Genomic DNA, 17111 nt, shown 5'->3' on the forward strand with positions numbered 1-17111 from the left:
AAATTATTTTTGGTTTTTAGACCAATATATGGTGGTATGAAGTGCAAAACGGGCCAGTTATTGAGTGGGGATCAATCATCATCAATGATTACAGAGGTTAGGCTTACAGCCGTGGCCATCTGTCCGATTCATTTAGTAGCATGACAGTGAGCAGTCAAGGAAAACACTTTAAATGTAAACTGAGAACACTGGAGTAGTGCGAGTAGATTTAACTGTAGATCATCTTCAAGCAAAGTGCTGACATTTATCCTGCACATCAGAACAGAATAATGAATTGTGAGAACTGAGAAGTACAGTACAACTTACTTTAAGTTAACTTTACAAATATTACAGGGTATAGGTGTTGTGAGGCAGTGCCAAATGTATAGCCTATCATTTAAAAAATAATTTTGGGGAAAGAAGAAACAGATGCATACTATATAGGAAAGTGTGTGCCCATGGATTGTACACAAAAATTAATTGTGCCTATTGGACATCAGTCTGCCAATTAAATGAGCTTACACAGGATAGGGAATGTATTACTGCTGAGGTCGAATGTTGGGGTTAGCAGAAGGAAAGCAGAGGAGAGAAAGGAGAAGGCTTGGCACACACACCTTGGGGTGTAACTGACCATGTACAACAGAAATGTACTGCCCACACTCCTGCGTGACTACACTTGAAAGCAGTTCTCCATCAAGCATACTTCTTTCCCCAACAATCTTAAATTCTGACAGATTTCTTCAAAAGACAGCTTTCATCTAGCCAGTATAAATATCAAACAAAAATGCAATAAGAACAAAGGACGATGGTTATGTTTACTTTCCATGTCAGTAAGAAAATGGTTAGAACTGGGAAATCAAAAGACACGTGACAATATATTGCGCAAGAATTCCATGAGTAGCATCATTAGCTGTAAAGCACTCTATATACTGGCATACAGTATAAACATCCAGATGATGTATCATGGACAAGATGCAAATCTGCATCATCCTTGTGGGAAACAAAATGTATTTTAGTCCAATACAACAATAATGCCCGATTTATACTTTGCTGAAAATAGCCAATCTCACAACAGCGGTGCAAAATGTTGTGAGCTTGTAGATCTATTTTCAGCGTGCAACACCGCCATACAACAGTATAAATTAAGCACAACTCAACCTGTTTTGAACAAGGGATATTAAGGTAGGTAAATGAATGAATTATTAAGGATTCTAACATTTTAGGCAAGGTCAAACTAGCCCTCTAAAACAACCCGCTTTGACCTTCTGTAGAGAGAGTGGTCTAATTTCTAAAGATGGTTTCACGTGATTGAAAAGATCAATTCTAGCCAAGAGATCCTTCATCAGAGATCCTTCATCATACAAGTCAAAAGACAACATTTTCCACAAAAGCTGTCCTTTTTTCTCAAACATAACAGTAGGTATGGCTCTGGATAACCAGTACGTGAGTATACTGTACAGTATACAGTACATAATGTAGTATGTATGTATGTGATATTTGTAAGTGAAATTGCACAGTAAAAAACACAACTAAAAAAAAGAAAAAAATGAAAATGCTGATACGAGGCATGCCCATGACAACTGGGTTGATTAGAAACAAACTTCCATTCGTAAGCAGAGCCTTTAAGAAAAAGTTACTTTCCATTGTGAACCTAAACGGTCCTTCGGCGCCTCATACAGAGGCACTCAAGTGAACAACTCGCTGTGTGAGTTGATATTTGTGAACTAAATCACCTTCCAAAAGCCCCTGGTCTGAGGAGAGGCTACTTGGACGACAAGACGATCCGGTGGAGGATTGTACAGCCTATGAACTATGGCCGATCTTCCTTCATTTGTTTTGCTTTTTTACCAAGTCTGCGTTCATAGAAACGTTAATACTGTTGTGGCTGCTCAAACGGAACGCCCAGCTTGTCGTAGATCTCCTTCAGCAGCAATAGCGCTGTGTCCTCAGATTCCCTGGCAGACAAAGAGAAGAAGACATTTTCAAAAAACACAAAGATGACCTGATAAAAGACAATTAACTAAAATAAAAATAAAACAGCAAATAGATCTGAAACAAATAGTCCACAACAGAGCACTATCACTGAACCCCAACCTCATATTCCTAATGTGCAGTGGTGTAAAGTAACTAACTACATTTGAAAACTTGTGAAATAGGACATTCTGCATAATTAGTCATTTCTACTTTTGGTACATGTTGATACCAATACTTCTGTACTTTTACTAAAGAAAATATTTAATTCCGGGACTTTTTACTTTACTTTATGTATTTCTACATTGCAGTATTGGATTACCTTTTCCACCACTGCTATTACTCCACCGTCATATTCCTCATGTGTATGACTCACCAATAGCAAAGATGAGACTGAATGGCAAACAGGTATTCATTGAAGCTTTCAATGGGCTTTTCTTGCAGTACGTAGTCAATCCTTCGTCCTCCATTCAACATCCCTACTTTGATATCACACGCCTGCGTTTCCTCTGCTGACATTGGAGAATCTGCCTCTTCATTCACGCCTGTATTGACAAGGGTAAAACAGGAAAATAGGATAAATGTCCTTTTGTGAAAAGGAAGGAACAGTTCAACTAATGGACAGGGGAGAACTAATACACTAGAGCTATGGTTTTGTCATCTGCAAATAATGACATTTATTGTATTGTTTTTCATGTTGTACTATTAGCTGCCGCACAGAATACAATTTCCTATTTCATCCGACATTCAGGTGTAAAATATGTGATATTTTATAGTGATATTTTGTTAAAATAAGTGTTAAATAGCTCTATATTATCTTTGTAATGCTTCCTATATATGTTTGTTCACTAACATCGGTCTTCCCATCTTTCCAGCTCTTTAGAATACAGAAATATACATTTTCAGGTTGGGATGTATATGAGTTTCATCCAATCATGAGGAGACATACAGGATAAACAAGTGATATTTAAAGTAATGAAGGGACAAAAAGAGCAGACAAATTTTAAACCAGGATGCTATACATTTTTACATGATAAAAGAGTTCGCTTTCTTGATTGGATGAAATTTGTGTCCCGCCTGAAAATGTATTTTCTGTTTATTAAAGAGCTGGAGAGGTGTTTATTCTCCTGCTACGGAGTACGGAATAAACACAGAATATATTTAACCTTTTAACAAAAAATATTACGTACAGAACCTTTAATAACTGATAATATATGCTTGTAAATTGTCCGATATTTATTCCCACATGAAAGCATTAATATTATGGTTTAATTGACATAAGATCAATGAAACGTGATACAATCACTGGCACTGCTTTTTTTTGTCAGAGGAGTGAGAGCACTGATGTGGCTTAAACAGCCATGTACTGCTGTTTTTTTTCATAAATCAGTAAGCAATGCTTTCTTCTTCAGAACTCTGAATGGCTACATACCTTGTATCTCTTACACTGATGTTACAGGCTTGTATTTCAAGACAGTATTAACATTTCACTCAGCACAGTGTCTTATTTCAACTTACACAGTATTGTGTCATTTACAGAGTGACTGAGACAAGCTCAATGCAACTTTGTTCAACACTACATATTTCATGACCATCTCCATCTATTCCTTAGGAGATATGTAAAGGTATGGGAAGAAAACATGTTGTACCTTCGGTAGGAGTATCTTAAATTTAGTTGGATCCCACAGCCGCAATGTGGATGGAAGCGGGGTTAACGATGAAGAAAGAAGAATGGAAACCACAAACAGACAGAGACCATGAGCAATGAAATTTAACGGAAGAACAAAAATGTATGAATACATTGGAAGTGTCAACAGCAGAGGGAAGGGAGGGCCAGGAAAGGTCTAGTAGTGTAAAGGAGGAAATATTATCAATAACCTCCTACATCTACTCGTTTGCAATAAACTACAGTGGACAGTCAGTGGTGGTCATTCATCTTCTGTTTCCCAGTCAATGATGACACTAATGTATTGTACAAATCAAAGCCAGAGAAACCAAGTAGCTGCAGGATTACAACTCTGAATGAATGCATGGGGAACTGAGACAAGAGTTTAGACAACATCAGATCATCATGTTGTCTGACTGGCTGCATCAGTGCACCAAGGATGCTCAAAAATGACCACAAGGTTCAACAGAGAGTGCACGACCAGCACTGAGATGCCGGCCATGCAGGACCTCTAAGCCCAGAGGAGCAGGGTGACGGCCCAAGAGGACCATCAAAGATCCTAGTCACCCCAGCAATGCTACCGTCTGACAAACAGTGCTGGAGCATCGGGTGATGATCTAGCAGGCTCAGGGACAGTTTGTATCCTCAGCCCATAACACAGGACTACATTTTACTGCCATGACTGTGCCCACTTAGGTGACTGGGCTTTCTGTGCATCAACTTTTGTAAATAATTTTGATAACAAAAAAAAAACTTTTGTAAATAATGAAACACATTTGTATGTCTATAACGCAGTTGATCTGCAGCAGATGTACAGTACACGCCTCCTAAAGCGTCACTGTGTTACGATGTTGTCCAAACTGTTACTAGACCAGACTTGTTCCTCTCCATCAACCGATGCTTGCATGTCAACGAGTTATGCAAGCATCAGTATAAATATTTAACCGTTAACTGGAAGGGACCCAAGTCAACTATCCACAGTCCCCGTTTACATTCAGCAGACAGGTCTGCCCTCGCATCAATAGAGAACAGGTCCCTAACAAACTGAATCACCTCTGTGAGGTAATCAAAACTCATTGCAAAACATGTTTTTTAGTTTAAGACTGACATCACAGGAATGATCTGTGAAGATTATGAATACAGTTGGACAGTGTTTAGAAATGGATCATTTGGTTGGACTCAAATCAGTGGTAAAGATACACAATTTATGTAAAGAAGAAGACAGTGTTTTCACCATGTCAATAACAGTTTTATAATTTCCCTTTAGCTTTAGTTCCAAATAAACCCATTTAAGTGAATACAACTGTATAAACTATTTAGGTCAAATAACATACCTCTTCTAAAGCAGGCACATAAACTTCCCAACCTCGATTTACACAAAGATGTGATTCTCCTGCCACTCTATTTCCAATTGACAGCTTTCATTTATCGAGTTCCTTTTTTGCATAGCTGACATTGACAATTTTACAATGTCAACCTGTTACAGTAAATGCACTAATATATAGAATAGGACTAATACATATTAAGTTAGCTAGTGACTGAGCAGACTACTTTTGTGGTGCCAGATTGTGACCAAATGTTAGCATCTTGATACTAGGTAAAGTCATGTGGCATTATCGACTGACATTTACAGTAATAGGCTGCTGTACAGGAGAACAGATTGGAGAATAATGAACATGGGACGGGCACCGTAGCTGTTACCGTCTGATTTCATTTTTCGGGAATGAAGGAGGTTCAAGTCAACTTCTAAAACAGATCATGCTTGAAATTGCAGCTGACTTTAATCTATGACCAAAACATTCAGCTCTGCCAAGGAGGTTGCACAGATTTCTGACAGCATTGTCATCGTGCACATAAGAGGGGGCTGCTCAAAAAGGTTTGTATAACTTGTGCCTCCCTGGTTGCCTTGTCCAGAAGATCATTCTACAGCTTACATCTTAAAACATGGCTGCAAAGCACTATGAGTCAGAAGAGGTTGACACATCTTGCTGTAATGCATGTGTAAAGTAACATCCTGGATAGATTGCCTACCATGATGTGAGTTATACTGTACATTTCCATAGGAACACACCATGGCTACCTTTGTTGCATTATTATAATTCAAGGTGAGGCTTTATTTAACACTGCCGCTGTGCTGTACAGTTAATGTCTATGGCTAACATGGGCTTGTTGTTGTTGTGCTGTGCAGTTTTGGTTGTTACTAGACTAGTGTATCAACTTATTCTGCACCTCGCTTGATAGTGAACAGTACACCTACTACCAGTAAGACTCCCTAATCGGGAGATAAGCGACCGTTGGTCGCTTATCTCCATAAATAGAGCAAAAATGTGTTTTTCCAAAATCTTCCTGATCCATGTTGTTGACATGAGTGTAGACATACTGTGTAGTGATTTTCGTGATTTTAGGGCAAAATCTGAATCGGCCTCATGGTGGCGCTAGAGGGCCATGTGAGAAATGAGGGGTGGGGTCTCCTCGCCGCCAAGGCGGACGAATAGGTACCGGCCCCGGCTCTCCCGGTCGCTCCTAGCCCGAGTTACGGCATTTTATGTGAGCTGCAGTGGCAGGGGGTCCTCCACTGGGGGCGCCACCACTTTTGCATCCGTTCTGGAGCACCAGGAGTGGGTGGTCCCCGGGAATGCCCCGTGAGCAGCCCCGTTGGGGTGGTCATTTGGTCATTTTTGCACATTTGGTAATTTTTTACACCTGGGGGTCCCCCAGGGACCTGGGGGTCCCCGAAACTCCGGGGGTCCTTGGAGGTTGTAGTTTGGCAGGCAAGGAGTGTGTGTGCAAAATCTGGCATGGATCGGGGCAACGGTTGCAGAGATATGAGCAGGGCAAAAGTGTGACGTGTGACGTGTGACAGAGGGAGTGACGGAGGGAGTGACGGAGGGAGTGACGGAGGGACAGCCGGTGGAGGTTTGGATAGTGTGCAAGTAACTGCGACCTACGGTCGCAATAAGCTGCACACACAAAAAAGAAACAACTAGAATGCACTCTGTCGAGGTGCCAACTTGCGCCTTGTGCACAAGTAGGCCATCCATGTACGGCCTACTTGTGCGCGAGCAGAGAGCGCCATGAAGTGCGCTCACCACTGGTGATGTCAGTGACATCACCACTGGCATCACGAGGAATGCTGGTCCCTCATTGGCTGTTAATGATGACATTGCCAGAAATGCTGGTCCCTGACTGGGGTACGGGCTTAAACAAACACAGACACCGACATACCTACATACGCAGCCGAATGCAGCACTTCGCTCTGCTGGCGCAAGTAATGACCTCATATTTCCACTTTTAGTTGGCAGCTCCCCTTTGCTTAAAATCTCTTCCAGCGTGACTGCCTTGAACCTACTATAAACAAATCTGCCTTTCCTGCAGCAGACAAGGAAGCTCAGAAGAGAGTTCTGTCAACTTCTCTGTATATAGAGGGATGGACTCAAGTAGCTGATAACAACACAAACCAAAGGTGAGCTACAAAGTGTTCATTCACTCAAATCATTGTAGCCATTTACTTCCACTGGCTTACCTTGGAAGTAATGCATATGAAGGGCCTTGGGCCACTCCAGCATTAGAGTCCAAAAATCATCCCTTTTCTCCTCCCTGTTAGCAGAAGCAGCGCCTACCGCTGAGGGTGAGGTTAAAGCGGAGAGGGAATGGGCAACATGCAGGGAGGGAAGAGTTTAGGAAGAGACAAGATTAGATGTACATTGGCAAGACACATGCACACAATCCATCCATCCAAACACCCCTACTGTCACACACAAACACATAGACAGACAAAAGTACAGTTAGGGATGCTAGCTTTATACCAGGTGTCCCTTGTAGGTTTTCGTCTGTTGTGGTTTCTCCCTCCTCTACTGGGGGCAGTGCAGCCACAGGAATTCTGGAAAAAGACTGCCACGCAGTCTTTAATGACCCCAAAACATTGTTCTTCAGGTCCATACCCATACGAGTCAAACTGTCCTTCAGTTCTATGGGACAGAGACAGAGATGTTATTATTGAATTTGACTAGAAGGAAAGTCAGCACAACTTCTGTCACACATTAACTGTAGGACAGACTTCCCAGGTGCTCAGTTCAAGCATGTTGCCAGTCTATTAAAATAAAACAAGAGGTGCCTGAATGGACAGAATGTGAGTGCTGGCTATCATTCTCTACGTTGTTGAATTTGACACTTGATGTCATTCCTCAGAGTGCCAAGACAAGCCAACAGAAACAGGGAAGACATACCTAGGTGCATCCTCTTGCGCCCCTTGTGGTGAGGAATGAGCATGGGCTCCAGGTCCTCTGAAACTATCATGGGTTCTAAGCGGTATGCTACTGGGTCATACTAGAAATAAAGCAAAAGGACATATTTAATTATTGAGGGATTACAAGAACACTTTCATAAACCGCTGTATGATGACATGATTGGTGTTTGTTTCCTGTGGTGCATGCTAAAACCTCAGCTTGCTCTGAACATTTACTGTTACTACAGTACATGCAAACGTAGTATAAACTCAAGACCTGCAGAGCAGTGAAATTTAGCTCATGGAGGTAAATTGCTGTCACTCCACTTGTAAAAACATTAAAGTCAAACGAAAAGCTGACTTTCCCCCTTCTGAACGTTACAGGTGTGAACTCCCACTTCAGATGATTGGTTACCTATAGCAAGGTAAAGCTTGTTCGGACTTGCACTAATTGCTAATGTTGCTGCTAGTGCCAAAAGGGTAGATGTGTGTGTGCATTAGAAAGGGAGGTGCATTCACTCACAGGGTGGTAGATGTTATAGAAGCTCTTGCACGTGGGAAAGGTGTAGTTGGGATCAATGCGTTTAAGTCCACGGACGGTCAGGAACATTCCGATGGGAGAGCCAAATGCGAAAAAGCTCTGAGGATGGAACGCCAGCTGTGGGTAGTTAATGGATACCTGGAGAAATGAGTGTGCTCTTATTAATTTCATAAAACATTGATCGTTTAACACACATTTCTAAAAGTATAGCATATATATAAATCTATAAAAAAATCTATTGGAAGTTATTTACAGTATGGAACACAATGATGGTTCAGGACCATGAACAAACAAGTATCAATCAACATCAACAGGCAAGGGGAGAGCAGGGAACAACTAAACGTACGGGACAGGATGGACACAGGCACTGATTTTGGCACTGGGTTTGTAGGCCTCCACAGCACAATGGATATAGCCACAATCCCAATATTGCATTTAGTTTTCTCCTTACAGTGTGAAGTAGCCACTCTAAGCGTTTGGCTCAAATTACAAAACATAGTTCTAGAAGCCAGTCTTCTCTGAACTGACTGTGTGTAATGTAAAATTTATAGCATGAGAAAATATGAGCGCTATAACTACAGCAGGGACCCATCTCAGGATCATGGGGACACAGTGTGAGACAAACCTGTCCCTTGGCTATGTCTCCATTGGTCTGTCCAGGCAAGCAAAGAGGGGGGAGAGAATCAGGAAGGTGACATATCACAGCCTTCATATACTTTTACTACCAGGCATAAACAAGTGTGTTGCAGCGCGCGTGCTACAGTACCTGTCCAATTCCCACGTCAAAATATTCGTAGTCCACAGCGCTGGTGATGGACTGGGCCCTGAGGAAGTATGAATCCTGCCTCGTCGCTCCAAAAGACTGGTTATCGTTGGGATCAACTGGTGAGGGATCCTCCTGAGGTGGTACTTGCAGCCCTGGAGCCAGAAGCACGGTCGCTGGCTTACAATCCTACTTGGAAAGATGGACAACAGATTTATGGTCACTTGACCCTGTAAAACCTCATAGTGCTAACTGGAGAGTTTCAGAGTGTGTCTGACCTCTTGAGCGCGTTTCCTCCTAACATAGTTCAGGATCTTCTTGCGGGGTCCCAGAGGAATTCCTATATCTTTAAGGTCACTATCCTGACATAGCACCTTTAAAGAACAGAGAAACAGATATGCAACTTGGTAGGTCAATTTATGCATGAGTGTACTGTATGTACTGTATGTGATATATATAATGATGTATGTCTTTCTACGGTTATCTTTAAGAAACAACAGTATGTGTGTGTGTGTGTGTGTGTGTGTGTGTGTGTGTGTGTGTGTGTTACCAGAGATTCCAAATCTAGATTCTCTCTCTGCAGTGTAGCCAGGTGCTCCTGTAAGCCCAGTCTGAGTAGAGCCTGCTCCAGGGCATCACAGGCCAAAGCGCAGGGCTCATCAGCTGCTGTCTGAAAAACAGAGCACATCAGATAACTAACTTCTAAGTGCACAGCATCCCTCCATCAATAGAACTCTATCGTTCAGAACTTGTATCTGCCATTACGAATACTCCACTACATGTACCTCCTCCCTGGCCGTCTCGCTCGGTGCAGTCCTCTGATTGGTCAGCAGGTCAAACAGGATCAATGAACCTGATGACAACAGAGGAAAGGTTGAATCTCATCATTCAAATGTTTAACTTGGTTGAATTGATGTGTGTGTGTGTGTGTGTGTGTGTGTGTGTGTGTGTGTGTGTGTGTGTGTGTGTGTGTGTGTGTGTGTGTGTGTGTGTGTGCGCGTGTGTGCACGTTCTGCATACCCAGGCTATGGCCGACAACAGAAACCTCCCCAGTGAACTTGGGGTGTCTCTGTCTGAAGAGTGTGTGCAGCTTGTTGACTTCTGAGGCCACTGTGTCCACTATGGTCTGACAGTAGGTGGGGCTGTTGTAGAAGAACAGGTCTAGCAGAGTGTCATTGGTGAAATGCCTCAGTCTGCTGATGCTGGGCAGAGTGATTCTCTGGATGTCCCTATGGAGAAAGGAGAGGGGAAGGAGCTTGAGAATGATAGATACAATAACGGAGAGAGTGCATGTATCAGTAAGTACATTTACATTTTTTTTTATATAATTTTTTTTGGCCTTTATGCCTTTATTGATAGTATACAGTAGACTGACAGGAAACGGGGAGAGAGAGAGATGGGGGGTGACACGCTGCAAAGGTCGTCCGGATCGGGAATCGAACCGGCGACACCGCTGCAACCATGCCTATGTGGCGGTGCCTATGTGGTATGCGCCTTGACCAGTAGGCCACCGGACGCCCCGTACATTTACATTTTTGAGACATTTTAATAAAGGTTAGAATGAAATAATATAAGCTCAATTTCACCAGTAAAATAAAGTAGAGTAGAGTAGAAAATGAGAGACAATACAACAATAAGTCTGTATTACATGCTGGATTTCAAACTAGGGATTCAGTGTATCGAGAAGACAGATTTCTTTTAAGAACTCTGAGACTCAATTAAAGCACTAAAACCAACTGTATTTAAGACTTTTCAATGCCAGATATTAGAAAACACAATTTTAAAAAAAACTGTAAGACTCTTTTCCAGACCTGCTGGTACTAAATAAACACTAGCTACAATCAAAGCACTGAACTTCATAGTTCTCTTTAGTACGTAAGTTAGTGTATCCTTACTCGTCCACACCAGTGGCATCTCCATGCAGAGCGCTGTGCCAGTTGACCGGCAGAAACTCCACTCTGCCCACCTTGCCCTCCAGCTGGCCACGCTTGTAATGAGAAGCCAGTAGAGACAGGGATGCACTCCTAAAGTCATTCACTGGAATGGAGGGGGAAAAACAGATTTTTAAAAACACACAGAACAACCTACATCTACCCCTCACGTGCAAAGACTTTGCACACACACACATGCTCACTTACCACACTGTATGATGGATCTGAAGCGAAGGTCACATGCAGGACCGATTCCATGGACCATAAAGACAAGATGGTCTATCTTGTCTGGCTCACCTTGAGAAAAGGAGTGTGGGAGTTTAGCCTGTGGCTATACTGGTGTATAATGAAGAAGAGTAAAATGTTGACCATAATTCAATGGCGGTCATATGACTCTCACATCACTATAAGAATGGTACAACATCATGGTTGGGTATTACACTAATTTGTATTTGCCCTTTATTCAAACTAATAATATTACACACACACACACACACACACACACACACACACACACACACACACACACACACACACCATCTGGTATTTCCACAGAGATGTTGTCCACTCCCCTCTTGACGGTTCGAGGGCGTGTCTGCTCCGAGGGGGAGTGGACCCACTCATCCTGTAACCCCAGTGGCTGATACTGCATTATCAGCTGACATCATGGAGAAAACATAGAAGACAAATTAATAGTGTGATGTATTATATATTATGTATGTCTAGTCATACATCTTGAAAGGTATACATTATTAATTAACTCTGCCAGGCTGGAACGGCAGGGGTGGAGAGTATGTTTAACTACTACACAGATCAGCGGCACACTGCTAATAAACCCTGAATATTATTCTAATCCATCAACAACTATAACATTTTTCAGCATTCGTTCACCGACCCTCTATGATAAGTGTCTGTGCGGCTATGGAGAGGAACTAGCTAATCGATGCAAGCTGTCCATATAGCACAGTACACCACTGTGTTACAATTCCTCAGAGAGACAGACAGGCACACAGACATCACATTAACTATGCATGTGCATGCAAAGCACGCACACACATACATGTGCATTTAAGCGCACCCAACACAAACCACAGCACCTACAGTCTTGTCATGACATACCCAATCAGCTTTTGCTCACGCAATGCCTACTGTATGAAAGTGCACGCGTCCAACAGCATTGGGTGGATGCAATGCTTTAAATCCCCCCTGTCAACACAGCCTACCTCCATCATTATAAACCTCAATGCTAAGCAATAAAAGACACAGCATACAATTACAGAATGACAATTGTAAGTTGTAACATTAAACCGGTATGGGCTTTCACCTTACACACTATTATATCCAGTCTGAGAATCTTTGCCCAGCAAAGTGAACCTGTTTTGTAAAACTGTGGTTTTAGTACTATCCCAATCTGAATAAAAGTTATTGTGCTAATTTGTGAGCAGCTCTAACCTTGGGATTGTGCAGGATGACCGTCTCTCCTGAGGGGAAGTCCAGCCTCCTCTTCCACTCATCCAGAGTCACAGCTATCATATAGGCATCCTGAAAGACCAGAATAAGGTTTATTTGTCAACCACCTTTTACACTTAGAATGGAGCTCAAAATGCCACTGCAGATACAGGAGTAAATGAAGACGAGAAGAGGGACGAAGGTGTGGAGTGGAAGAGACAGATTGGAATGATTGGGGGTCAACAGAGTAGGGATGGGACGATATGAACATTTCATATCACGATTATTGTGACCAAAGAAATGCCGATTTATGATATTATTGCGATAATCAAAATATCCCCAACATCCATTATCCTGGGACGGAACATTTTGCCAAAAAATAGCAGATCTACAAGCTCACAATGCGTCGCAGCGCTTGTAGATCGGCTATTTTTTGGCAAAGAGATGTGGTAGAGAGTGAAAAAAGTATGTATATTATAAGTAAGTTTTATCAATAGAGGGTTTAAGTGGTAGCAGATATGCAGCTCTGCAAATAAAAGGTGAATTGATCCCAGTACATGACGGAGGACAATATCACGATAAATTAAATCTCCATCATACGATTATCGTGAGTGTTTTTTATCACGATAAACGATAATATCGCTTATCGTCCCATCCCTACAACAGAGAAGAGAGAGAGAGAGGACAGCAGAGCTGGTGAGCTCAGAGGGCAGTGGGAGGATGCAGATGCAGGTTATGCTACGGCGTCAGATCGAGGTACCTCCAGACTGTCGCTGAAGTCTTCCGTGTAGGGTATAAACCTGGTGTCCTTGTCTCCTTTGTAGAACCAGGTGCAGCGACGCACCTCGGTGGGAGCTTGCTCCCAGTACACTGCATGGCATGTCCTCTCCTTGACACGCACGTCATATCGCTCTCCCTCCACAGCAACCACCACATCCTCCTTCTCCCCTACTACAAGGTAAATTCCTCACTGAGTTACAAATGAATAAATTAGCAAGTAGGCATACGAATGGATAGTATGGGGCGTCTACAATGCTGGTATTATTTACTCAGGAAATTGATACGATCAACATTGGTGAAACCTACATTTGACACTCTTGGACTTGAAAGGTTATGTTAGCATTGGATCAGGTCTAGCACTAGATCGGGTCTAGCACTGGATCTTCTTTCGTCAGATACAGCCAAGTGCCCCATTGGGCAGCAGGCCAGTGTTGGCAACAGGGCAGTTGTGATATATCATCCTTCCGACTTCTGTTTATAGCTCTCTCTCTCTCTCTCTAAATAGTTTGTGAGACTATTTTATTTATTCAAAAGGTCTCATTTATTTGCTGGTTCAATCAATGGGGTGTTTATGAAGGACAAGGATAGCCTAAATTGTATTGTGAATGTCTGCTCATCGGAGCCCAGCTTAGAGCCTTATGCTCCTTGATAACAGCCCAGAAAGCAACATAAACACACACACACACACACACACGCGCATGCACGCAGGAATGAAAGACACTTACCAGTGGTGTAAGCATTCTCTAGTTTCTCAGAATCCTCTCTACTGAACGGATGCCAGAAGGGGCTGTTGTCAGTCAGTCGGCAGTAAAACCAATGAGGGTGTACTTGTTGATAAGGGGGCGGGACCGACTCCATGTCCAGCATCTCGAAGGAGGAAGTGGATGAAGGGGTGGCCTCATCCAGCACTGGTGACAGTGACACCTGAGGACATTGTATCTCAGTCAAAATCTATATGAACACCTGCATCCCCAAGGCTCTCAACGTTACTTCTTCATTGCAGCGTCCAGAAGAATAAGGGAATTGCATCTGACTGAGCAGGGTGTCCTTCCACTCAGCTCCTATCACACAAAACCTGAAACCACTGGACAGAGGCAATGAGCAGCAGCTATGGGCAGGCGTCAGACCTTCCCTTGGTCCGTCGCACAAAGACCCGCTTTGTCCTCCTCACAGAGCCATCTCCTCTCTCTTTCCACACCTGACTCAGCTGCAGCTCGTAAACAAACCAATTGACAGACACAGGATATCACACATTCAAACTCAAGGCTATCATTCGGTGTATCATATGGCCAACAGAAACCAGGCGACATTAGCATCTGGCTCTCGTTAATAAACAGCCTACTGTCTCCTTTTGCTGTTCTATTTGGCCTTGTACGATATACGTTGTTTTGAAAAAGGGAGCGGCAGCCACTGACTGCCACAGTAAAACAGTCCCTGCTGTTGATAGATGGCATACTGACTGTATATCATCAATACCCATACACACACACACACACACTAATTTTCATGAGCTGTATGCTGGAAATCATCAAGATTGAAATATTTCACTTTATGAGCAATGAATTTAGAATATATGAAAGTTTTGAAGGATATTATGGAATAAAATGTACTTTTCCACAATACAATTTTTGTTTTAGATGCAGCTGTACAGTACATACAGTACTATGCATTAATTGACAAAAGATGTATAATGTTCATTGTGGTGAAAGATTGGAGATTATACTTACGCATATATTATTTGTATTTATGTATTATTTTTTTTTACATTTATTATTATTATTAAAAGTGTTTTTACTTTAACTGTATTTGTAATCTTAATTGTATCTAGGAATCAATAAAGGTATCTCTTATCTAATGGTATCTGTCAAATGAAGGGTTGCCAGATCAGAAAAGAGATTTGCGGTTTCATCTCAGTTTAATCATCAACAGTTAATTAGATTTAAGGAAGCACAGTCATGCTTCAACAATAATAGCATAGCAAAACAAGTGGCATTCTTAAATACACCTATTTCTTATTATAAAAGACTGGAATGGGATACCTTGCCTGAGAAATCACATATTAAAAGTAGCACAACCCTATCCTGTCCTGTACAGCACTGGTTCCCAAATTGTGGGTCGCAGTCGCAGACACATTTTTAAGGGTCCGATTTTTGTTTTTAATTATTATTATTTCACAACATTAAAAAGCTAAAAAGAATGATTTATTTCAATAATTTCAGGAACAAATCAATGAAAAATCTAAAAAACTAAAATAGCTGATCTACAAGCTTGTAGATCTTGTAAATCTGCTGTTTTCACTCGTTTGGGTGCCGGGGGGAAACGTCTGATTTCTCTTTTGGGTCACGGGTTAAATGTTTTGGAACCACTGCTGTACAACATGATGGCAGTGGACTTTACCTGCAGGATGACGTTGCCAAGAAGGTGCCACTCAATCAGTTTACGTGTGGCTTCAGCACTAAAGCCTTGTGAAAGCCATTCTTGTGTACAGTTACTAGACATTGGCATGTAGACGTATGCCAACTATAGCCCAGGCGGCAGGCCTATTATTTTATTATTGTCCTTGTGTCCTCTGACCTAGTAGATGTGCCAAAAATGTTAACATGTTCCAACATCCCCCTGCCATGCAGCGCCAAAAATAGAATATACCACGACAAGACATACATGCAAGACAGTACAGTACTAAGGTCTATGTTTGCAGCACATGCATATATACGGTACAAGCATACGCAGATAACAACAGACACACTGTAATGGATTGGACACAAACAAATCACCTGCTCCCCATTTGTACTTCCTCCAACAGGGGTCTGAGTGGGGTTGTTGTTATCAGACAGGTCCTGGACGTTGATGGTAGGGGCAGCCTTGGAGGGACTCCCCTCTTCCCCAGGGTTCTGTGACATCACTCTACCACGACAACCCTCACAGACTTGAAGGGTCCCACTCAAAGCTGTACCTTTGGTGAGAAGAGACAATGTGAAAGACGCTGCAAAGAGACACAAAAACTAAAAATTACCACGAAGACGAAGCTAAACAACTAGAAACGGCATAGCAACTAAGTACTAAGATCATTTCATTTGGTCTCATTTTGGGCATTTACGCTCATTGGCTATTATATAATTAGATTGACACAGTATTAAGCAGATTAGAGGTAATAATCCCACTCAGTTCTCAGAGAACTGTGACGCCTGATCGCTTGGAGCTCAGCATTAATGTTAGTGGTTGGAGACAGACAGACACACACACACGGGCTCGTCTAGGAAGATATAACCTTGACATTCCCATGACTCGACTGTCCTGCACTTTAGCATGAACACACACTCAGACTCAGGCCACCAAACCAGCAAGAACACGACAATATATACGACTCAAAATTGTTGCTATTAAACGGGTAGCAGTTAGCTAACAGCTGTTGTGTGTAGCAGTGGCTGAACACTCACTTCTCACTTTTCACGTCCAGGTGTTTATTAGCGTTACCAACGCGACTCGCGGCCGGCCGTTACGTTAACATAACGAACCACGTAACATTTACATTTGTGTACTGACTGAGCAACGTTTTGCTCTCTCTCCACAGCTGAGTTAGCAGGAGGAGGAGGAGGAAGGATATCCTCCCGAAGCCTGCGATTAGTTGCGCGCCAGCGTCGCGCTGGAAAACCACCGATCTACAAGCTCATTGCGCATCGCGACGCCACGCGCAATGAGCTTGTAGATCGGCGGTTTTCGCGTGCGACGCTGGCGCGCAGCTACTGTCACAGCGACGTGACACCATCAAGGACACGCCCCCCAAAGATCCAGCGTACGTCATGAAT

General features: G+C 42.5%; 1 protein-coding gene across 5 annotated transcripts; it reads right to left on the reverse strand.

Moving 5' to 3' along the window:
- Positions 1 to 780: 780 nt before the first annotated feature.
- Positions 781 to 16864, reverse strand: ddhd2 (DDHD domain containing 2). Of its 5 annotated transcripts, none has more exons than XM_080739446.1 (19): positions 16743 to 16864; positions 16080 to 16258; positions 14031 to 14229; positions 13286 to 13473; positions 12529 to 12618; positions 11614 to 11734; positions 11284 to 11373; positions 11041 to 11182; positions 10166 to 10374; positions 9931 to 9998; positions 9696 to 9815; positions 9424 to 9519; positions 9149 to 9334; positions 8365 to 8520; positions 7843 to 7942; positions 7423 to 7584; positions 7140 to 7238; positions 2327 to 2495; positions 781 to 1934 (listed from the first exon to the last, which is right to left on the reverse strand). In XM_080739446.1, exons 2-19 carry the CDS (start codon positions 16203 to 16205, stop codon positions 1850 to 1852), a joined length of 2406 nt encoding a protein of 801 aa, XP_080595572.1. In that variant the 5' UTR covers positions 16206 to 16258; positions 16743 to 16864; the 3' UTR covers positions 781 to 1849. The 5 variants fall into 5 exon arrangements, with proteins under 5 accessions (XP_080595572.1, XP_080595570.1, XP_080595571.1 ...); XM_080739444.1 differs by having other exon boundaries at positions 13286 to 13476; XM_080739445.1 differs by having other exon boundaries at positions 13286 to 13476; positions 16080 to 16252; positions 16743 to 16767.
- Positions 16865 to 17111: the final 247 nt, after the last annotated feature.

Source organism: Nannobrachium achirus (genome assembly GCF_963921795.1).
Source record: "Nannobrachium achirus genome assembly, chromosome: 12".
Classification (NCBI taxonomy): Eukaryota; Metazoa; Chordata; class Actinopteri; order Myctophiformes; family Myctophidae; genus Nannobrachium; species Nannobrachium achirus.

Bases quoted from the DNA above. Each gene is read 5' to 3' on its own strand.
- ddhd2 (XM_080739444.1), bottom strand. From the start codon at position 16,205: ATGTCACAGAACCCTGGGGAAGAGGGGAGTCCCTCCAAGGCTGCCCCT. The intron at 14,230-16,079 runs GTGATTTGTTTG...CAATGTCCTCAG, and splicing joins GAAGTACAAATGGGGAGCAG to GTGTCACTGTCACCAGTGCT. The intron at 11,374-11,613 runs GTGTGTGTGTGT...CCTTTTCTCAAG, and splicing joins CTCTGTGGAAATACCAGATG to GTGAGCCAGACAAGATAGAC.